The sequence below is a fragment of the Heterocephalus glaber genome, unplaced genomic scaffold (assembly GCF_053883595.1).
Source record: "Heterocephalus glaber isolate CG9 unplaced genomic scaffold, H.glaber_assembly_v1.0 deba00001481, whole genome shotgun sequence".
NCBI classification, from domain to species: Eukaryota; Metazoa; Chordata; class Mammalia; order Rodentia; family Bathyergidae; genus Heterocephalus; species Heterocephalus glaber.
The window spans coordinates 33,025,703-33,046,975 of NW_028258317.1; the positions used below are offsets into that span (position 1 = coordinate 33,025,703).

At 37.3% G+C, this 21,273-nt stretch overlaps 1 protein-coding gene across 4 annotated transcripts in view; it reads right to left on the reverse strand.

Moving 5' to 3' along the window:
- Dennd4c (DENN domain containing 4C) overlaps positions 1 to 21,273 on the reverse strand; it is a 118,363-nt gene that overhangs the window by 11,997 nt on the left and 85,093 nt on the right. For all 4 annotated transcript variants that reach the window (XM_004838333.3, XM_004838332.3, XM_087183421.1 and 1 more), the window contains 10 exons: positions 18,189 to 18,305; positions 17,180 to 17,326; positions 13,025 to 14,187; positions 9,673 to 9,850; positions 8,327 to 8,436; positions 7,756 to 7,931; positions 3,350 to 3,532; positions 2,171 to 2,366; positions 1,365 to 1,610; positions 40 to 157 (listed from right to left, as the gene is read on the reverse strand). In XM_004838333.3, coding sequence (XP_004838390.1) covers positions 40 to 157; positions 1,365 to 1,610; positions 2,171 to 2,366; positions 3,350 to 3,532; positions 7,756 to 7,931; positions 8,327 to 8,436; positions 9,673 to 9,850; positions 13,025 to 14,187; positions 17,180 to 17,326; positions 18,189 to 18,305 — 2,634 coding nt within the window. The remainder of the gene's footprint in view (positions 1 to 39; positions 158 to 1,364; positions 1,611 to 2,170; positions 2,367 to 3,349; positions 3,533 to 7,755; positions 7,932 to 8,326; positions 8,437 to 9,672; positions 9,851 to 13,024; positions 14,188 to 17,179; positions 17,327 to 18,188; positions 18,306 to 21,273) is intronic.

Here is a 21,273-nt window from a genome sequence, read left to right on the forward strand (position 1 = left end):
GCATCTTTAAAGTCATGTCTTCAGTTGTATTTCACTTACTAAAATTCCTCCACGAGACATACAGAGGTTCTCCTGGCTCCTGATGAAGGTTGATATTATCCCACAGCAGCTGAATATATACAAGTTTGCTATCTTGGGACAGAGACGACAGAGGAAGCTAAGAGAGCAATAGAAAATATTAGTATCCTGAACACAGTAATTATCCATGGATCTAACCAGCTAAGTAAGACAGATGTGTTCTCTCAAAACTCTGGATCTACAATTCTAAATAAAAATTTTTTAAGTTTCATTAATATCTGATGATAAACACAGGTTTCTTTTCTTCCCCTCCTTATCCCTTCCTTCCCCCCTTCTTTGTGTCTCTGAGTGTGTGAGTGTGTGTGGGTGTGTTTCACTGGGAATTGAACCCACTGCCTCATGTAGCCCCTTTTAAGTTTTATTTTGAGATAGGGTAACACTAACTTGCTCAGGCTGCCTCAGCTTCTCAAACAGTGACCTTTATGCTTGGCTTGACTTACAGGTTTCTCGGTTTGCCTTTCAAGGATTAGAATGACAACTTGCTAACTGGCACAGTAGTCACATAAAGCATTAACCATCAATCATTACAAGAAGACAAAGTTTAAATTCTATCTTACCAAGTAATTCTGTTTCATCTACTCTACTCAAAATAGTGAGTCAAATTACAGTTTATAACACTTTTAGAGTGTGTGGTGCCCCAGCTGTGTCGGTGATTTGGTATCTGTCATTATTCAGTATAATAAAAAACACTATACTCCAATGGAATCAGAAATCTCAGTGGAAGAGTAATTGGAGTTTTCAGAGCTAGGCAGTAGGACTGTGATATTAACTTTCCCTCACTTATTAGGCATGTGACCTTACAGAAATCACTTAACTTCTCTAACTTTTAATTATAGCATCTAAAAATATGGATAATAGGAGTCCCTTCAAATAAGGTTGTTGTGGGGATCTGGGTGAGAATATGACCTTCTCCAGCTCCCTTGTCAGCTCTATATGACCACACAACCACACTCGTGTCGAAACTCTATGCACAACCCCATGCGCTGAGGGTAAGGAAGACACACTGTCTCCATTCCCTTCTCCTTCCTGCTGACTGAAACATGACTGTGAGAGTCTGGAGACAGTGTCAGCTATCCTGGACCAATGCTGACTTGGGTAAAATGGAGGTGGCACACAGAGAAACAAAAGAAGAATGTCAAATCCTACCCAGGGACTTCTATTCAGCCTCTAATGCAAGAGAGAAATAACCTCTATCATGCTAAGCTCCTGTTTTTATGTACTCTCAGTAGCATGAAGCCTCAGCCCAAATACACCAGTCTAGTACATGCAGAGAAATCAGTCCCTACCTGGACACCTTCATTACAATGCTCAGACGTGAGGATGAGTCCTGGCAAGTTACTCGGAAGGTCCAACCGCCTGAAATACCAAACGAGGTTCCAGAAAATGATGGGGTGCTGATTGATGAAAGAGGAGGAATGGATCACCTGATCGCCTTCATTTTCTAGCAAAGATTCAAGTTCTTTACGAAGCACGAGGGGACTCAAGTAAGGCACGGAAACAGGAGAAGGATTGGGCCTCTTTCTCAAAGGGTCCTTTTGAACAATACAAAAAGAAGTAATGTTATGTTTAATTTTGTGTGCTTAACAGTATTTCTCAATGAGATGTTTCTCTATGCTGTTAAAATCAATTACTGCAAGATCATGTGGCACAATATCCTAATAGTTGATACTTTTGAGACAACTGGAAATTTGAGCAAAGACTAAATAACCTAATAATATTGTTTTTCTTTTAGTAAAATGGCATTGTGATATTTTTTTCTTAAATCCTCAGATACATACTGAGATATTTACAAATGAAATATAAGTCATTTGAAGTTTCCTTCAAAACAATCTACCAAAGGAAAAGTGAATGAAGATTTATGCCCCAAAACTGAAAATTACTGAAGCTAGATGAGTTGAGGGACTCCACTACCCACTTCTGTATTTGTGCCTATTTGATATCCTCTATATTAAAAAGCTTAAAAAGTTAATTTATTTATGGAAAATTGTTTATCACTTTTCATGTTATTAAAATGAGTGTACCCAAGAAGAATTATTTTGTACTACTATTAAATACATACAGGAATAGGCAGTATGATTGCAATATCACATACCATAACTTCCTGCAGACTATTTGGAAGACTAATTGTTGAAACACCATGAAAGGGTCGTTGGGAGAAGTCAATGTTTTGCAAAGGACCTCCAACACTGTGACTTCGAGTCAAAGATACACTTCGCTTGGATAAACTGGTGGGCACTGATGACATTTTCACAGTTTGGACATCTCCACTGGGTTTCTTCATTGTATCACTTTAAAAATGAAGAATTGCTTGTGTTAAAATCTGTAGAGACAGTATTATCTACAACAGGCTTTGAGTCTACTACATATATCTGAAAAAGAATCAGCACTACCTTGTAGTAACTAAATTTGGGACGGGAAGAATAGCTCAACAATAAAGTGTTTGACCTGTAAGTGAGAGGCCCTGAGTTTGCCCCCAGCACCACTCCACAACCCAAAAGAAAGAACTCACTTTTTTCTAGTACTTCTGTCAAACTGATCAGAAGAACAAATGGACTGGATGACTGGTGAGGGGTGGGAAGTGAACACATGGTATAACTTAAAAGATTAAGCACCTTTTCAGTTGCTTTACTGAAGCATTATTTCATTTTTATTAAATAAAATCATCGAGAAGTATACTACTAGATCCAAATGAGTAAAGTAGATTCTCTGATGTTTAATCTCTATTAGGCTATTATCCACTTAATGGTACAGGCCAGGTCTCATTTATTTTTTTTTTATTTTTAGTGCCAAATATAATGCTTAACATATAAACAGGCTCTCAACAAATGTGTGACTCAACCAGTGCTGAGGAGTAAAATATACACTTTACACTAAAAGAGAGTATGTCTCTGAAAATTGGAAATGACTACACAAAGGGGAAAATTATTTTTTACTGTTAAGAAGTTCAGTTTGTAAAATATCATTGAAAAGTCTTTGACTTAGTTCAAAAATGTTTTATCAAGCCAGGTATGGTGGCACATGCATATCATCCCCACACTCTGGGAGACAGAGGCAAGAGGACAGCCAATTTAAGCCCAGCCTGGGAAAACTAGTGAGTTTATGAGACCCCTCAAAAATAAAAAATGAAAATGGGCTGGGGCGGTAGCTCAGTGCAAAGGTCTTGAACTTAATCCCTTTTATCAGATTCATTCATTAGATATTTAAATACTATGTGGTAGTAAAGTGTCAAGATTAAATCTCTTTATAAAGCATTATCTGCATCTTATGGTACCTTGACTCAGTTGTGCAGCTTGTCTCTTCAATTATAGTCTCACTTTGTTTTGGGAAATCCATGAAGGTGATCAAGTCAGGTTCTGCTGAACTGCATACAGGTTTGTGCTCCAATGGTTCATCTGCCAGTGGAATGCTGGCACTCTGTAAACTATCACCAGAGGTACTCGGTTTCAAGAAAAAGCTAAATAGGGAGCAGGAAAGGGGAAAAAAGCCATTACTACTTTATGGTGAAGCAGTCATTAATGAATTAACTCATAAGGGAAATACTGCCTATTTCAAACATATACACGCTTCTACTCTCAATTCCTCTCTCCTTGTATCCTAATATTTTCAAAGGATCAGTCTGAAGTAGTCCAGTATAAGACTGCTTCAGTATTTGAGAACTATTAAAGAAAGCTATGAACGAGGGATAAAAGCAAAATATTTTACTAATTTCCTAAGTTAGAAAGAAAAAAAGAGGGAAGGAAGAAAAGAGAAGGAAGAGAGAGAGTGGGAAAGGAGAGAGGGAAGAAGGGAAGAGAGGGAGGGAAAAAAACAGCAATGTGTTAAAATATATCAACCTGTAATTGCTTATAATACCCTTTTTTTTTTTGGTACCAGGGACTCTACTCAGGACCTTGCGCTTGTGAGGGAGGCGGCGGAACCACTGAGCTAAATCCCCGGCCCTTCCTTTTCTCTTGATTATAAATCTCTGGTTTGTCTCTAGTCATCTCTGCTCATTATTTTATTTTCATCCTCTCCTTCTCCTTCTTTTGGATACTTAGGGTAGGGCTTCCAAGGGATATTTGAGAATTTTCTGAGATTATGCTACTGTTATGTATCTTGATAAGGGCCCGATTTGCACAAATGTTATGCATTTACTTTTCAAAATGATATATAAGATTTGTACATTTTATTGTACAGAATACTTGACTGTAGTTAGTAATATACATGCTGAAGTCTTTTGGAGAACAATACCTTCACCTCACTTTGTTGTTGTTCTGAGACAGGGTCTCACTAGGGGCAGCCTCGAACTCAATGGGGAGCCCCAGTCCAGTCTCCAACCTGTGACACTCCCAGACTCCCTCGTACTCAGATTATATGCATCCACCAGGGTTCATCTTACTTTTTAATTAATAAAAAATAAGATAAATTGCTGAAAGATGAAGAGACAGGTGGTAAAACAAGTATAGTAAGATGTAAACTGGAAAATACAGGGATGAGCATATCAGTATTCACTGTAAAAAAAATCTTTAACTAGCTAGGAGTGTGGGTCACTGGGGTAGAGCATATGCAGAAGATGCACAAGGCCCTGGTTTCAATCCCTGCCACCTCTGCCACCCAAAAATGGTCTCTAAACTTTGTTCTAAGTTTGACATTTTTCATTATGACATACTAGGAGGAAAAATCAACAATGCTGTATTTACTTAATGAGAAAATATGTTTAAAAGGTCCTTGTAACAGCTTAAAAAGCACAACAAAAAAAGGACAGGACACATGGAGAATAATTTAAAACTTTAATAAGAATCTATCTGGGGCCAAGGATTTAGCTCAGTGGTGCCACCGCCTGCCTCACAAGAGGAAGGTCCAGAGTTCAATCTCCGGTATCCCCCCAAAAAAATAATCTATCTGATAAAAATGAAGATACATTGTATCATACTCAGATAATACTGAAAAAAGGTCAATTTTCCTCAAATTAATCTATAAATCTTGGGCCGGGGATTTAGCTCAGTGGTTCTGGTGCCTGCTGCGCAAGTGCAAGGTCCCAAGTTCAATCCCCGGTACCAAAAAAAAAAATCTATAAATCTTATGCAATTTCAATGAAAACTCTAAATGGATTGCGTGTGTGTGTGTGTTGTGTATACACTCAAACTTACTCTCAACATTTATAAGAAAGAAGTAACTAAGCAGGGAAAAAAAAATCCAAGAAAAGGAACCTCCCTCCCATGAAGATAGAGCCATACCATGAAGATAGAGTGATAGAAACAACAGTGTGCACAAAAAGGACAGAAGAATGCAGAGCCAGTGAGGCATGTAAGGCAACCTAGTACCACTGAAGAAAGGACAGGTTACTTATAGATGATACAGGGATACCTGGCATGTTGTATGGAGAAAAATAAAAGCTGGATTTCTCCACACAAAGGTGGAGTTCAGGTGAATTAAACATCTAATTATCAGAGGTAAAATACAAAGAACATTCAGCATAGATGCACAAAGCCTTGCATTTAATCCCTGGCACTATGAAACAAACATAAGACAACAATACTCAAGGAGAAAATCTTAATATCTAGTCATGAGGAACACCTTTTTTTTTTGAGACAGGGTCTTGCTATTATATAGTTCAGGCTGGCCTTGAATTCATTATGTAGGCCAGGCTGGTCTCGAACCTGCAGTGATTCTCCTGCCTCAGCCTCCCCAGTGCTGGGATAACTGGTATGCACCATCACACCTGGCATATGGGGACAAACTTTTAAAATAACAAGACTCCAAAAGCACAACTTATAAGTAGAAAATTAATAGACAATGACATCAAAACTAATGGTTTTTCTTCATGGAATTAATACCGACAATATTCAAGTCAGACCAACATGAAAAGAAAAAGCTCAACAGAAAAGTGGACAAAAAATACAAAGAGTATAAGCAAGCAAGTCATAGAAAATGCTGGAATAACAAGTAATGAAGGTCTGGGGATTTAGCACAGTGGCACCACTCCTTCCTGGCAAGTGCAAGGTCCTGAGTTTGATTCCTAGCACCGAAAAGAAAAAAAAAAAAAAAAAGTGAAGACACAAACTTAATAGTATTCAGAGAGACTCAAACAAAAACAATGAGGTCATACTTTATACTCCATTAGAATGTGAAAATTAGAAAAGTGATAATATCAATTGCTGATAAGGTTATAAAGCAGTAAAAATTCTTGGGTACTAGTAGGAAAGTAAGAATTGGAAAGCAATCTTCCAGTTTTACTGAAATTATGTATAAAAATGACCCAGTGATCTCACTTTTGACCATTTTTTGGAAAGAAACTACAAGTCCAAACAAAATATGTATTTCATCATCAAAGGAATGCATATAGTAAGAGTACTAGATGCAACTGAAATGTCCAACACTAGGAATGGAGAAGTAAAATCATGTATTCATTTCATGCAGGAGAAAAATAAACTAAATGTACACAGAGTAGCTCAGATTTTTAACTGAGTAATAAAATGAAATTGACCCAAGGTCCCGAGTTTGATCCTCGGTACCAAGAAAAAAAAAAAAAGATACTGAGTTTTTTAAGCATTACTCTATTATATAAATTAAAATACACAATCATACAAAAAACTTCAGATTTTTTTTTTTTTTTTTTTTTTTGGTACTGGGGATCGAACTCAGGGCCTTGTGCTTGCGAGGCCAGCACTGGAACCACTGAGCTAAATCCCCGGCCCCTCACATAGTTTATACAAATATATAATCAAGAATAAATACTACACAGCAGAGTTGATGTCTTTGTTGGAAAGGGAGTAAGTGGGAATGGAAGAAAGAGGATCCATAAAAGAGGGGCCAAAGGGTCCTTGCCCAGACACAATGTTAAGTATGGCAGGAATTAAACAGTATGTTCTGTCCCTGAAACCAAAAGGAAAAATAGAAAGGAAACATCTCTACAACTAAAGTTTTATTTTAGTTTTTGTTTTGGGCAACTAAAGAAGCTCGAGGTAGCTCAGGGTGCATGTTTAGCATGTGCGAGCAATGCCCTGGGTTTAATTCCCAGCAATCAAAAACAAAACAAACTGAAAGTAGACAATAGTATAAGCTTTACTTGTTCTATGAAACAAATAAAATTTATAAAGTATAATTACTTAAGTCAGTATACAGTTACCAAACTCTCAATTATTTAATGACTGCTTACAGACCAGCTGGTCTCCGACTGCCTAAAATTCAATCATTTCATTATACTAGACAATGGTAGCAAGAGTGGAAACAATAATTTAAGAGGTCACCAAGGCAGAGAGCTTGAAGTAAAGCCTACACTTGATCTTACCCAAAAGGCCGAGAAGCGACTGAAGTAAAGCCTAACATTAGAATTTTGAGTTAAGTATAATGAAAGTTTCGTTTGAAGAATCAGCTGCTACTAATAATCATACATTAAATAAAATGGAAAGGCAGCCAGGCACCGTGGTACACTCCCTAATCCCAGCACTCAGAGGCTGAGGCAGTAGAGTATTGAGTTCAAGGATGCCCTGGACTACACAGGGAGATTCTTTCAATTAAAAGTTAAAAAAAGGAAAAGTAGTCTCCTACATTGCTAGTATTTTCTACTCAAACACTGAAGGTGAAGGAGAGGAAGAAAGGAAGGCCTGGAATATACTATGAATGGTTCCCTTTCGCCCTAGGAGTTGTGCTGATTTGAGGGTACTTACCTCTTGAAGGAGCTTTTATAATACTAACCTTGCAGAGCCTCTCAAATCTTTAAATTCTATATTGAGAAGAGGCAAGAAGTTGCTTTTACAAAACGGACAAGTTGTGTTCAAATTTGAGTCATCTGCTGTCCATCCAGCCATAATTTCTTCATCATAAACTAGAGCTCCGCAAGCTCTACATAGTGAACAACTTGACATCAAAACCTAAGAATAGGAAAATAAGGACACTGAGATCGCTATAGTGAAACAAATCTAACAGGACATTCTGGGCTGGGCGTGGTGGTGCACACCTGTAATCCCAGCACCTGGAAGGCCAGCCTGAACTACACAGTGTAACCTTGTCTCAAACCCCAGCTCCAAAAGGCCATGCTTTTCAGATAAACAAAATTTTTAATCTTCTGTTGATGAAATTTGGAACAGTTATACTACAAGCAAAGATATCGCTTGGTTCATGGCCTCACTTACATAAGATATCAAACAATTCAACAAAATGACATTTTATCTGTCCACAAAAGTCTCACAAAATTTTTTTAAATGCTATCATTAAATTAAAATATTTCTATAGCTTCTTTAGAATTGGCAGCATATAGAGCTTTTACCTCCATTGCACAATTCTGGTCGATGCTGGACATGCTGGTATTCTGAGAAGAGCCATGGTCTGATCTTTCAAAGCCCTGTCCCTTTGTGCCTCTTGGAAGTGGAACTTCACCTAGAGGAGTGAACATAAGAAGATTGAGTCCAGGCCAGGGATGGAGCTCACTGGCACTGGGCCTGCCTTGCAAGCCCAAGGTCCTAAGTTTGATTCCCAGTACCCAAAAAGAACAAACAAAAAAAAGAAGAGTATGTCCTCACGCTTTGGAAATACATGTTGAAGTATTTATAAGGTAAGTATCATGATCTGCAGTTTATTTTCAAACAATTCAATACAGAAACACATAGAGATGTATGTGTACACATAGATAAATTTAATATAAAATTAAATCTAGGCAGAGGATACATAATTGTTCATTATACAATTCAACTTTTCAGGATAATTGGAATTTTTCATTAAGAAGTCAGAGAAAATTTTTAATTTTTTAGAATAACAAAGCTACAAAATTTCAATGGTGCAGCCCAGAGATACTTAAAATCTGGTTCAAACACTGATCCACTCAGAGAAATAATATAATTAAAACTATAAGGGCCCACCCCACTACTTGTCTTAAAAGTTTTAGCCTAAGGCTTAGACATGTGTGTGCGTGTATATACATATATACACATATATACATATATACATACATGCACACACATACACATATATATATTTTTTTCTCTTTCTGGTACTGGGGACCAAATTCAAGACCTCAAGCTTGCAAGGCAGGTGCAGCGCCACTGAGCTAAATCCCTGGCCCACTTGTATTTATTCTTCTTTTTTTGGTACCTGGGATCTAACTCATGACCTTGCCCTTGAGGGGCAGGTGACGGAACCACTGAGCTAAATCCTCAGCCCACTTGTATATATTCTTAATCAAATTCCCTATATGATTTTAATGTATGCTAAACTTCAGAACTAATGATATAACCCACAAATATATATAATTAAAGTTAAACACAATTAGGTGACTGTACTCTTGGAGAACATACAAAATCAGAGTAATAGAAAGGTGTGGCTATTAAAAAAATCTATTATCCAAAAAAAAGAGAGGGCCAGGGATTTAGCTCAGTGGTTCCGTTGCTTGCCTTGCAAGCACAAGGACCCGAGTTCGATCCCTAGTACCAAAAAAAACAACAACAACAAAAAAAGAGAAAATCGCTTCTCGGCCTTTTGGCTAAGATCAAGTGTAAAAAAAAAGAGAAAAACAAAAAAAAATCCAACATCTCAACAAATGGGAAACACAGGGGTGGAGGGTAGTGGGCATTTAAACAGGAAGGAGAGGGATGGGGGGATGAAAACCCTTTCCCATACTTGTTGAATAATGTGGTTTTCCAATGTCTCCACTGCTGCTACTACTGCCAAGGCTCGTGTTGCTCTGGGTAAGTTCACTGGAGACCAATCCTGAGATACTTGTGTTGGGAGATACATTCTCCCCCAAAATATGGTCTTCTAGGCCAGCAGGGAAGCTGTAATCTTTATTTGTTTCTTCCTGGAATTGAAAAGAATGAAATTTCACATACATAAATGCATTCTCGATGGGACTACACTGATTTCACTTTTTCCAGAATTAAACAGATCTTAAAACAAATCACCTTAAATTTTCAAAATCAAGAATTTTCAACTCATTGCTACTTGAAACATCCTTTCCACTCTCGAACATTCAAGAAGTAATGTACAATACTTTACGACAACCTGTGCTATGCTAAGTGAGTGTGGAGCCAGAAGCTCAGTCTCCAATGGAGCAGAGCAGGCAGGCGTGGAGACAGCCTGTGGGTGATAATCTGGGTGCTCCATCAGTTGTTAGCATGTAACTGACAGAGATTACTGAGCTTCTCTTGTAACTTCACGATTTAAAACATGCAGGTATATGAACCTGTTCAAATATGGCTGCTCAGAGAACACTGGCTGGGAACCCAACTGTTCATAACAATGCCATCAATGTTAGAAGAAAAAATATGAATAGGGTTCCAAACACTAGCTCTTAATTTCTGTAACTGACTGAACTGTTAGTTCAGATAGAAAATATTTTAATAAGCAGTTTCCTTGTTTTTTCTTTAAAGAAGACAGACTTGTATCTCCTTTGGTGTAAAACCATGTAGATGATTTTTTAATTAAATACAGATACGAAAACAGAAAATGAAAGACATAAAAACAGCAGTCAAAGAGTACAGTCAAAATCTTGGTCTATTCTATTCATTTTTAAATATGCATATGTAATCATATAACAAACTATTACAAATTAGGATACTGAGTTTGGTGTTTTTTGTTTTTTTTTTTACAGGGTTTCACTATGTAGCTCCGTATGGCCTTGGGTTCACTATGTAGCCCACGCTGGCCCGGAACTTGCAGTGATCCTTACTGCCTCTGTCTCTGGAGTGCTAGGATAACAGGCATGCGCCATCACACACAGCTAGGACATTGTTTTTAACCTATATTTCTCATGTAATTTAATGTTAAGTCCTCACTCACTTTATTTTCTTCTGCATTATTAAACTCCTGTAAACTAATCCATAAATCCCCTATTGCTTAAACATTCAAAATTCTTTAAATCTTATATATATAAATTACATTGATGATTCTTTTAAGCACATATTCCTATTTCCTTAGATTAAACCCTGGATAAAATTTATAAACATTTCACAATTTTTACTTCATTCCTTCAGTTGCAAATATTTGTCAACTATACCTTATTTACCCTTTGCCCGTCATTGTTACAAGTGCCTGGCTATAGCAATAAAAAGATAAGATACACAACTATCTGTGCACTGTCACATATGTCAAGTCCAAATGACCATAAAAATATTTCTTGGCTGGGCATGGTGGCATACACCTGTAATCCAGCACTCTGGAGGCTGAGGCAGGAGAATGGCCAAGAATTTGAGGCCAGCCTGGGCCACAGTGACACTTTCTCTCAAAAAATAAAAAAATTGTAAAAATATTTTTAAAATACCATTAGATAAAATTTCAAAAATAAATGTTTCACTCTGTTCTTCATGATGCCAGATTAACATATTTTTGAAGTTATTTTGCCTTTCCTGGACTGGCTTTTGTGAACTCTTTAACACAAAATTCAGGTTTGGGATTATAGCTCAGTGGCAGAATACTTACCTAGCAAGCCTGAGGCCCTGGATTCAATTTCCAGCAACACACACACACACACACACACACACACACACACACACACACACACACAAACACAAACACAGTTTGTTGTAATACTCAATACTGTCGGGGTTTTTTTTCCAGGTACTGGGGATCGAACTCAGAACTTTGTGCTTGCTGGGCCAGGGATTTAGCTCAGTGGTACCGCACCTGCCTCACAAGTGCAAGGTCCTGAGTTCAATCCCTGGTACCGCAAGAAAAGAACTTTGGGCTTGCCAGGGAGGCGCAGCGCCACTGAGCTATATCCCCAGCCCTCAGTACTGTACTTTTAAATGAAGTAATATTCTGCATATAGTTTTCCTTCCAATAGCATACAAGTCATATTTGTCCAATCTCTTTTCCTGTGTCTCTACTTTCCATTTTGAGCTTTAGTAATCTAATATTGTATTATCTTGGAAATGTATGATGGGTTAAGCATCCACGTTTCTTCATACAATTCTCTCAAATATGCCATTCTGCCAGTTTATTGCTTTTACTAACTCAAAATTTCAAATTCATCCTTCAAAGTTCAACATAGGTATTATGTGCTTTGCTTTTTCTAGACAGTCCCTGAACTGATCCCCTTTTTTGGGTTTTCAATGTCATGTTCTAAGATATTGCTTCTAAGGTAAAAAGCATAGACTCCAGAGCCAATCCCTGTGACTTCTAGTTGTGTTATCTTGGGAAATTAATTAACCTCTCTAAATCTAACTCATCTATAAAATGAAGATAAAAGTACTACTACTTCATAAGGCTGTTATGAAAACTGAACATATACATATTTTGTCTATTCATATGAAAAATACCTGGAACATACTATTACAATATTAATAGCATTTACAGACATCTTTTTTCCTTCTAGAATAAAGTAATCCAATACTATACAATTCTATAAATTTATAATTCCATAAATCCATAGATTTCATATTGCATTATTTTTCTGTAAAGCAAGAAAAATTTTCCACTCCCATATTCATAAAAAGATCTAATGATTAACTCTATTTATGATGATTTTTAAAAGACCTAATCATTCTTGTAATAAAGAATGAAATCTATGGATTAAGCTTTGGAGTAACATCATATATTAGGGAGATAACAAAGGTAAGAATTACTTTAAAACGGAAGTGCTATTCAAATATAACATGGCATTATTATTAATTTCAAATACTAATCACTAGCGGTTTCAAATAAATAATGTTTTAGTTTAGAATGATCTATGGAATTAAAAATAATCATAATATTCTACTTCTCCATTATTAATTTCCTTACATATATGTTCAAGTCATCTTAAGAAAAAAACAAAATAGGCATAAAGTTTTGTTTTTTTGTTTTGTTTTCAGAACCGGGGATTGAACTCAGGACCTTGCACTTGCCAGGCAGGCACCATGCCACTGAGCTACATCCCAGCCCTAGGCATAAAGTTTTAAAAACTAAAGTTACCAGAAATCTCTAAATTTCACAGATATATGAAAGGTGCTACACCACCTATGTAAAACGGCCCCCACACATAAAATTTTCTTACCTCATCATCTGAGTAGCTGTAGGCAGATGCTACAGCCACCCACACCTTACTGGCTACTGTTGCTGCCTGTTTCATACTGGATTTGAGGACATCTATCTTGGGACCCGAGAGTATATTATCCAGCTTTAGCCCCGACAAGGAATTTACTACAGAACCCAGTGAGCCATGTGGAGAACGCATCAATGCTGATAAGGATGTGGAACGATCTTTGTAAGTGCGATAAGGAGTCTGATGCTTGAAACGAGCAGTGAAGGTTTTGGACCTGGACACTGCGGGGGGGCTCTTCTCACTCTCAGCGTTCTCTTGTGCTGGCGGAGCATGATCTAAAGGTAAGCTTGATCTCCTCTCTAAAGGGTGAAGAAATGCAGTAGTACTGCCAGATTCACCGTTTCCTTCTCCATGCAATTCCATACTGGAAGATTTACTACCCAGGGGACTTTTTAGGTTCATGTAGCTTTCAATTTCATCAGCCAGATTACGTGTAATAACTGGAGAGAACATCTTATCCTCAGAATCCAGAGTTTTTTCTTCTATACATTCAGTGGCTAAAAGAGACAAAGGATCTAGCCCAGTTTCAACATCTTCCCTCTCAACAGCTTTACCAACACCATGTAAACTGTTTCTCTTATTCACTCGGTCTTCGGTTCCTGGTTTCAAGTCTCTGGACTGACTGTTGCTATCGTTTTGTAGACTATCACATGCAGCCTCTGTCAGAGCAGTTTTGGCTACATTGTCACCATCCACAGGCTCTGGGAGCTCTTGGCTTTCCTCAAGCATCTCCAGCACAGGAGGCGCCCTGTGATCAGAATCCCAAGGGCTCTCAGACCCACGAGTCCGAGAGTCAGTCAGAGGACAGCTAATGTTCTCAAAACTATGGGTCCTTCTAGCACGAGGTGGAGAAATCTGAGGACAGGCCAGGGCTGCTGTGAGAATCTTGGCATCTGCGGCCATCATGATAGCCGCTTCACTTGAATTCAGGTCCAAACTGCTCTTCTTAAGTAACATTCCTGCTCGACTTTCAAAACTAAAACTACAACTTCTCTCTGAAAAATGCTTTTGTCTTTTTTCTCCTTTGTCACCATTCTTCTTAAGACTAGTAATTTCATCAAAGACTATATCTTCAACTGGATTTTGAGTAGAAAACAGCACATTTGATGTACTCCCTAAAAGGAATAGTAAAATATTAAAGATGAATCTCTACTTTCCAGTGTAACTTAGATAAGTTTCTTTTTCTGATTGTGAAAATGATACACATTAAAAATAAGATTCAGAAAATTCAAAAGGTACACAGAAAAAAGTAACCCCAAGAAACTATTCAACTCTGCCTCCCAGAGATAACATTTTAACATAAAATCTGCTTATATCTCCTATGCACAGATGTACCCATTAAAAAAATCATCCAATGGTTTTACTTATATCGTTTGCTAAATATATCACATTTATTAATAAACAGGTCTATTCTTATTTCTCACATTTTGAAGGTCAATTTTTTTGCTTCGTTTGGATTTTTTTTTGTTGGTACCAGGGATCGACTGAGGGTCAATTTTTTAAAAGAACGCTCTGAGTTAAACAGACTCAAATGAAACAATCTCCTCTACCTTAACTTTCATGTATGCAATTCAGCAGACTTGCCAGAGGGCTGAGGAGGTAGCTAAGTGGTAGTGTGCTTGCCTATCATCTGTGAAACCTTGGGTCTGATCCCCAGGCACCACAAAAAAAGAAACCCAATAAACATTTGGCAGAAATCTATTCTACACAAAGAAAATTTGTAATTATGGAGGAATGAGACATTTGTCACAGCCAAAACACTACCAGTCCAAAGTAAAAACTTGGACAATTCTAAGGTTTATAAATCTTGAGCAGTTAAACATTTTTGTTCATATATTTATTTCTTCAGCAAATATCTGAATGCCTAATAGTACTCACTACATGTAGTGCTAGGGCAAACAATAGCAAATCAGAGACGTGACTAGCTGTTAGAGAACAGTACTTGATCAAGTCAGAAAAAGTCCTGCAGTAGCCTAAGAACCTCCCCTTGCTTAAGGGGAAGTAAGTAATCTTTTATTCTTTACTGCTGTCCAATTTTTTATTCTCCAAGATCAAAAGCTATTTCCTATAGTTACTGAAACTTAAGCTCACCTATTAAGGAGGGAATATTTGTGGCCCCTCAAAATGTGTATGTTGAAATCCCAGCCGCCAGTGTGATTGTGTAAGGAGGGAAAGCCTTGGGAGATAATTAGGAGGTAGAAGTGGAGCCTTCAATGGTGGGATTAGGACACCAAGCACTTGCTCTCTCTGATCAGTGAGGGGTAAGAAGCAGGCAATCTACCATCTGGAAGAAGCCTCCAGCAGAACCACTGTGCTGGTACCTAATCCTGGACTTTCCAACCTCCAAACTGTAAGAAATTTAAACTTCAAAATTCTTTTAAACCTTTCAAATTAGTACTTATTAATTAACAATCATAATCCTATCAATCTGAGCTAATAATTTTTAAAGCTTTAGGGGAATTAAACTAACCTGTTTTACAACTCTAAAGTTTATATCTGCTTTGAAAACTACTTCCAACATATGAGAAACAGATCTCTGCACATACTACTGGCCTTCACTGTATTTCTGGGAATTAGCAGGAGACACACCACTCAGCAGCTCACTTCCCTTTCAATATTCTCAGAGGATTCGTGATGGAAGAAAACTTCTGCCCTCCTTTCTCCCACCCTCTTGCTATCAACAGACTGGGAAAAGAAAGATCCTGAATTTATATTTACATATAAATTACTTTCTCAACATCTAGCACCACACCTTTAGAACACTAACAGAAAAAAATCTTTTTTTTTTGGTACCAGGGATCACACTTGGGACCTTGTGCTTGGAAGGCAGGCGCCAGAACCACCGAGCTAAATCCCCAGCCAAACAGAAAAAAAAATTTTTTTTTGGTACCAGGGATCAAACTTGGACCTTGCACTTTTGAGGCAGGCAGCAGAACCACTGAGCTAAATCCCTGGTCCCCAGAAAAAAATCTTTAATGAGCTCTATTTGGTTATCACAGTATAAACAAAGTGAAAAAAACTTAAGATAGTCAATTTTAAAGAAATAAACTGTAGCTCCTACTAAGAAAGGGCGAGGGACACAGACTGATCTCACTAACCTTTAAAATACTGTATTTGATGCACACCTTCAGGGTATTGGAAGGCCTGCAATGTAATCTACAGCAAGAAACCTGAACCCAAGGGAGCCACACCACACACACAGTATGGCTGCTCATCAAAGATCACAGGGGGCTCTAGGTACCTACAACAAAGGTGCCAAAATCAAGGCCCCCTGGTACATTTGTGGCCAGTGATGTGAACCCTTTTCTTCAGCCGAAAGGAATTAACCTGCCAATCTTTAAGCCTTCCAGGATTTGATCACATCATTCCTTGTTCTTGAGTACAGGTGGCCCTTACAGTTCCCTCATTATCTACAATAAGAATAACCAAACTGAAACCAGTAACTATGACAGGGAAGACATTCCAAACAACAAGCATAAATAGCCACTGATGAACAAATTAAATGTAGGTTGTCCCTCCGTATCCATGGGAGACTGGTTCCAGGACCCCTACAAACACTAAAATCACAAATGCTTAAGATGCTTATATAAAATGGCATAGTATTTGTTATATAACATACATCTACTTGTATGCTTTAAATCATCTCTAGATTAAATTACCAAAAACAGTGTACATAAATATGTACATATTGAATATAGATGTAATTTTTTTTCTAATATTTGACCCAAGATTTGCCAGATGTGATACAGAGGGTCAACTGTACTTACTTTTTTGGGGGAAGGGGTGGTGCAGGGGATTTAACCCAAGGAGCTTTAAGCAATAAACTGTGGTCCTTTTAAATTTTATCTTGAGCCAGGGTCTCAAACACTCAGTACGCCTGCCTCGGCCTCCCAAGTAGCTGGGATTACAGGTGTGGTGCACTGTGCCTGACTCCAACTGTACCTTTCAATAACCGCATGCTAACTTTTTCTTTAGACCATTTATAGGAATCACATTTCTTGCCCTCTAGCATGTTCACTATAACTTAACAATTTAGTGTCGTAAAGACAAATGTGTATCTACAGATGTATATTCTAAATATTTAATAACCAATATATAAAAACTCACCAGTACTACTTTTCCTGTTGTTGATATCAAATATGCCAGATGGGGCTTTCACAATGCTGCTGCCGCATGAAGGAGGTTCAGGAGGACTCTGAGGCTCCAAACTAGGTTGTGAATGTCTCTCTATAAGAGCAGAGGCTTCACACACCTCTAGAAAAAAAAATACTTGGACATCATCATTCCTATTTTTGACAATATTGCAGAGAAATCATATATAGTTTTTGGGGGGTTTTTTTTTAATGTGCTTTTTTTTCTTTAAAAAAAAGGGTAAATGTAATTTCTGGTGTCTGGTTTACTTTACATCATGTGTCACCAGTACTGACTCACATAAATACTTTATTTTAGCACTCAATAACCCTAACTTGAGTATTCTTGACTGAATCACTTAAGTCTCTGGCCTTCGGTTCTACTTCTCATCATTCAGCAACCAGGAGAGGGACTTGTTTCTGCATAACATCATGAAAGAACATGGGGGTTTGTGTGAGAGAATAAAAGGGACATCATATTACCACAAACCAAAATGTTCCTCCATATTGCCATCAAGTGATTATAACAATTTATATCTCAATGAATCCCACAAAAAAAAAAAAACCCAGGAAAACACCACAGATTATTTTTAACCCACCCATGAAAAGCATCTACTCAATTATTTGAAGGGCTTCTAGTGAAAAAGCATTTTAAAATAAGAGGAAAATTGAAACACAGGTTTGATGACTCAAAGTTTGACAATGCTGGGTTCACCACACAGCAGCCATACAACTTTAACAAATGCATACCTCAGTGGACTGTACTTTCCTCCAAAAGTAAGGACAACCTACATTCTCTACAGGTCTGTTAAATTCTAAACTTCAGAGACTATCAAAATCTAATAATACTTTGTACTAATAATAGTACATGGTATCTTATGAGATAGACCTCATATTTCTGAAAATTATCACCAAATATCAAATAAGATAAACTTTAAATTATTAGTGATATTCTTCTATTTAATATTCAAATATCAGTACACAACCTTCTTTTCCCACTTTTGTTTTAGTTATCAATTCTTGTGCTACTTCTTCTTCAGGTACATGAATTTCATCCTTAATAAGTTCATCCTTAGACCCATATCCTTGGTCAGACTGGCCACCTGTTAAAAAGAATACAGGCTTATAAATATTTTTTTTTTGGATACCAGGGATCAAACTCAAGACCTTGCGCTTGCAAGGTAGGCACTGGAACCACTGAGCTAAATCCCCGGCCCCTTATAAATATATTTTTAATAAAAAAAAATTCCACAGATCAAGCCAGGCATGATGGCACATGCCTGTAATCCCAGCACTTGGGAGACGGAGGCAGGAGATCCCAAGAGTTCAAGGCCAGCCTGAACTACATAGTGAGACCCTGTCTCAAAAGTGGGGTGGGGCCCACATGGGGATTTAGCTCAGTGGTTCCACCTTCTGCCTCACAAGTGCAAGGTCCCAAGTTTGATCACTGGTACCAAAAAGGGGAGGGGGGCAACAAAAACAAAAACAAGAAAATTCCACGGTCTACACAATTGAATGTAGAGAAAAGGAAGACAATAAAGCTCACAGATACAGATAACATTTTAAGAACAATGATAAGCAAGTAACAGTAGAAATAGGAAGATCAAAAACTGAAGACCATTCTACATTTGAAAGTAGTGAACTTGAATTTCCTCATTTATAAATTGGAAGAGATTTGGGCAAGATGTTTTGAAAAGGCAGCAATCTACAGATACTCTCCAAGGTCTACAGATTGCTACTTATTCAATGAGAAAGAACTGCTTAATTTTACAAAAGAAAAGAATGGTAAATTAGAAAACAAGAAAAATGGTTACCTACAAATGGAAGAAAATAGGATGAAAAAATAGGGAAGAAACTTCATTAAGGATTTTACTGTGCTTTTATCTTTGGTGATGTAATATATTTCTACATATTCAAAAAACAAATCAACAGAGCTAAAACTGAATGCAAATGAAGTCAACTGTATTTGATATGAATTAATATTACCACATTGAAAAGGTCAAGAGAAAACTAATCCAAGTAACTTTTGCATATTAACCCTGTTTCTTACAGGGGTTGGGGGTGATGATTTTGGAATTATTTTATGAATATTGTAGGACTAAGCAAATGAGTAAATGTGATGATGTAGACAATATTCTTATCATGGGAGAAGACATTTGGGTTATTTCCCCCCCCAGTAATGAGAACTGGTCCTAGGGTTTCATACTGAGCTATATTCCCAACCTTTTTATATTTTCTCTTTTGAGTCAGGATCTCGCTAAGATGCCCAGGATGGCCTTGAACTTGCCATTCTCCTGCCTCAATCTCCAGAGTTTCTGGGATTACAACCATGTCGTACTATAACCAGCAGATTTTTGTTTTTTGAAAGAAATGAGGAAAGGTGAAGAAGCTTGGTGAGGTTGATTTGGAATTTGGAGATACTGTACTTCTAAACACACACACACACACACACACACACACACACACACACACACACGAGTCCAGGTTGTTTATTAAAAGTCTAGAAAGAGTTTACACCCTGGTATCAATGAATACAACTTCAGCCCAGATCCAGTTTCTAAAATCAATTCCTGAGATCCAGCTTTAAAATCTAAAAGAAATGTAAGATCCTTGAAGAAATGGCTAATTCCAGAGCTGAGGCTGGAAAAGTACAAAGATGAACCAAGAACAGTTTGCTGTGCCAGAAGGGAAGTGCCCATAAACATCAAACAAGTATATCTAAAGGACACAGGAACCAGTTTAAAGGAGCTTCTACTGGCCAAGATTGGGATAATTTGAGGATCAAATAAGGACAGCAGTAGTTTATAAATTCACTAAGTAAAACAGGAATCCATAATTTCATGCTCATAACAAATTAGAAAAAATAGGGAAGGGCAATTCTTCCAAACATTAGAATGCCATCATCTAAATGTGACAGTAAATCACCACTTTTAACCATCACAGTAAAGATTAGTTAGGAGAAACATCAATAAATCAATAAATTTAAGAGCACAATGAAGAGATTTTTTATCACATGGTCTCAGTGTCCCCTCACAGATAGTTTATCATCTTCAAGGGGTAAGATACTAACAATATACAGAGAAACCAGACTACACTGAGATCAAAACTAACATCCTGAGAGAAAGACAATGTTTCCTCTAGGATGTGATCAACTAGAAAGGATACAACATCACTTATGTAGTATACAGATGTATTCATAACCTAACCTAGGGGCTGGGGATTTAGCTCAGTGGTTCCGCTGCCTGCCTTGCAAGTGCAAGGTCCTGAGTTCAATCCCTGGTACCAAAACATAACCTAACCTAATCGTGTTAGATAATTTCAAATTAAGGAACATTCCACAAAATAACCAAAGTGACTTCTTCAAAGGTCAGGCTCATAACAGATAAAGCGGAGGAACTGTGCCAAAGTTAATGATAATAAATAGTTGAGATTAAAGTATAATAAAAAACATTAGAACAATTGACAAAACTGGAACATAGACTACAGATTCTGGTAGTATATCAATGTTTTTGCTGAATTTAGTTACTAAACTGTAGTCATATTAAAAGAAAATATCATTGAAACACTAAGAATAAAAGGCAAAAAATGTATGTAACCTGTTCATGTGACCTAAAAAAAATAAATGTATTTGCACACAGGATAAAAATCATAAAGAAAATGTAGAAAACTAAAAACCAGTGAATTTAGATAAAAGATATACAAGAGTTTTCTAAATTATTCTTGTAACTTTTTTATATGTGTATGTGGAGGGAGAGGGAGGAGGAGGAGCGAGGGAGGGGGAGGGAGAGGGAACTAACAAACTTCTGGTTTTAAGGGCACTCACTGGATCAGGCCACATCATTACAGCCTCATTTAGCTGTAATTACTTCCATAAAAGCCCTATTTCCAAATATAGTTGCACTAGAAGTTAGGGCTTCACCACATGAACTTTCAAAGTGGGCACAACATTTAGTGCTTAGTTGCCCTGCTCTTATGTTATCCAATGCTGGATAAGATCTTTGTCTAGATGGTGACAATTCATAGCTTGAAGTTATTTCAAAATAAGATTTCTGAAAAATCTGTTTTGGTTTT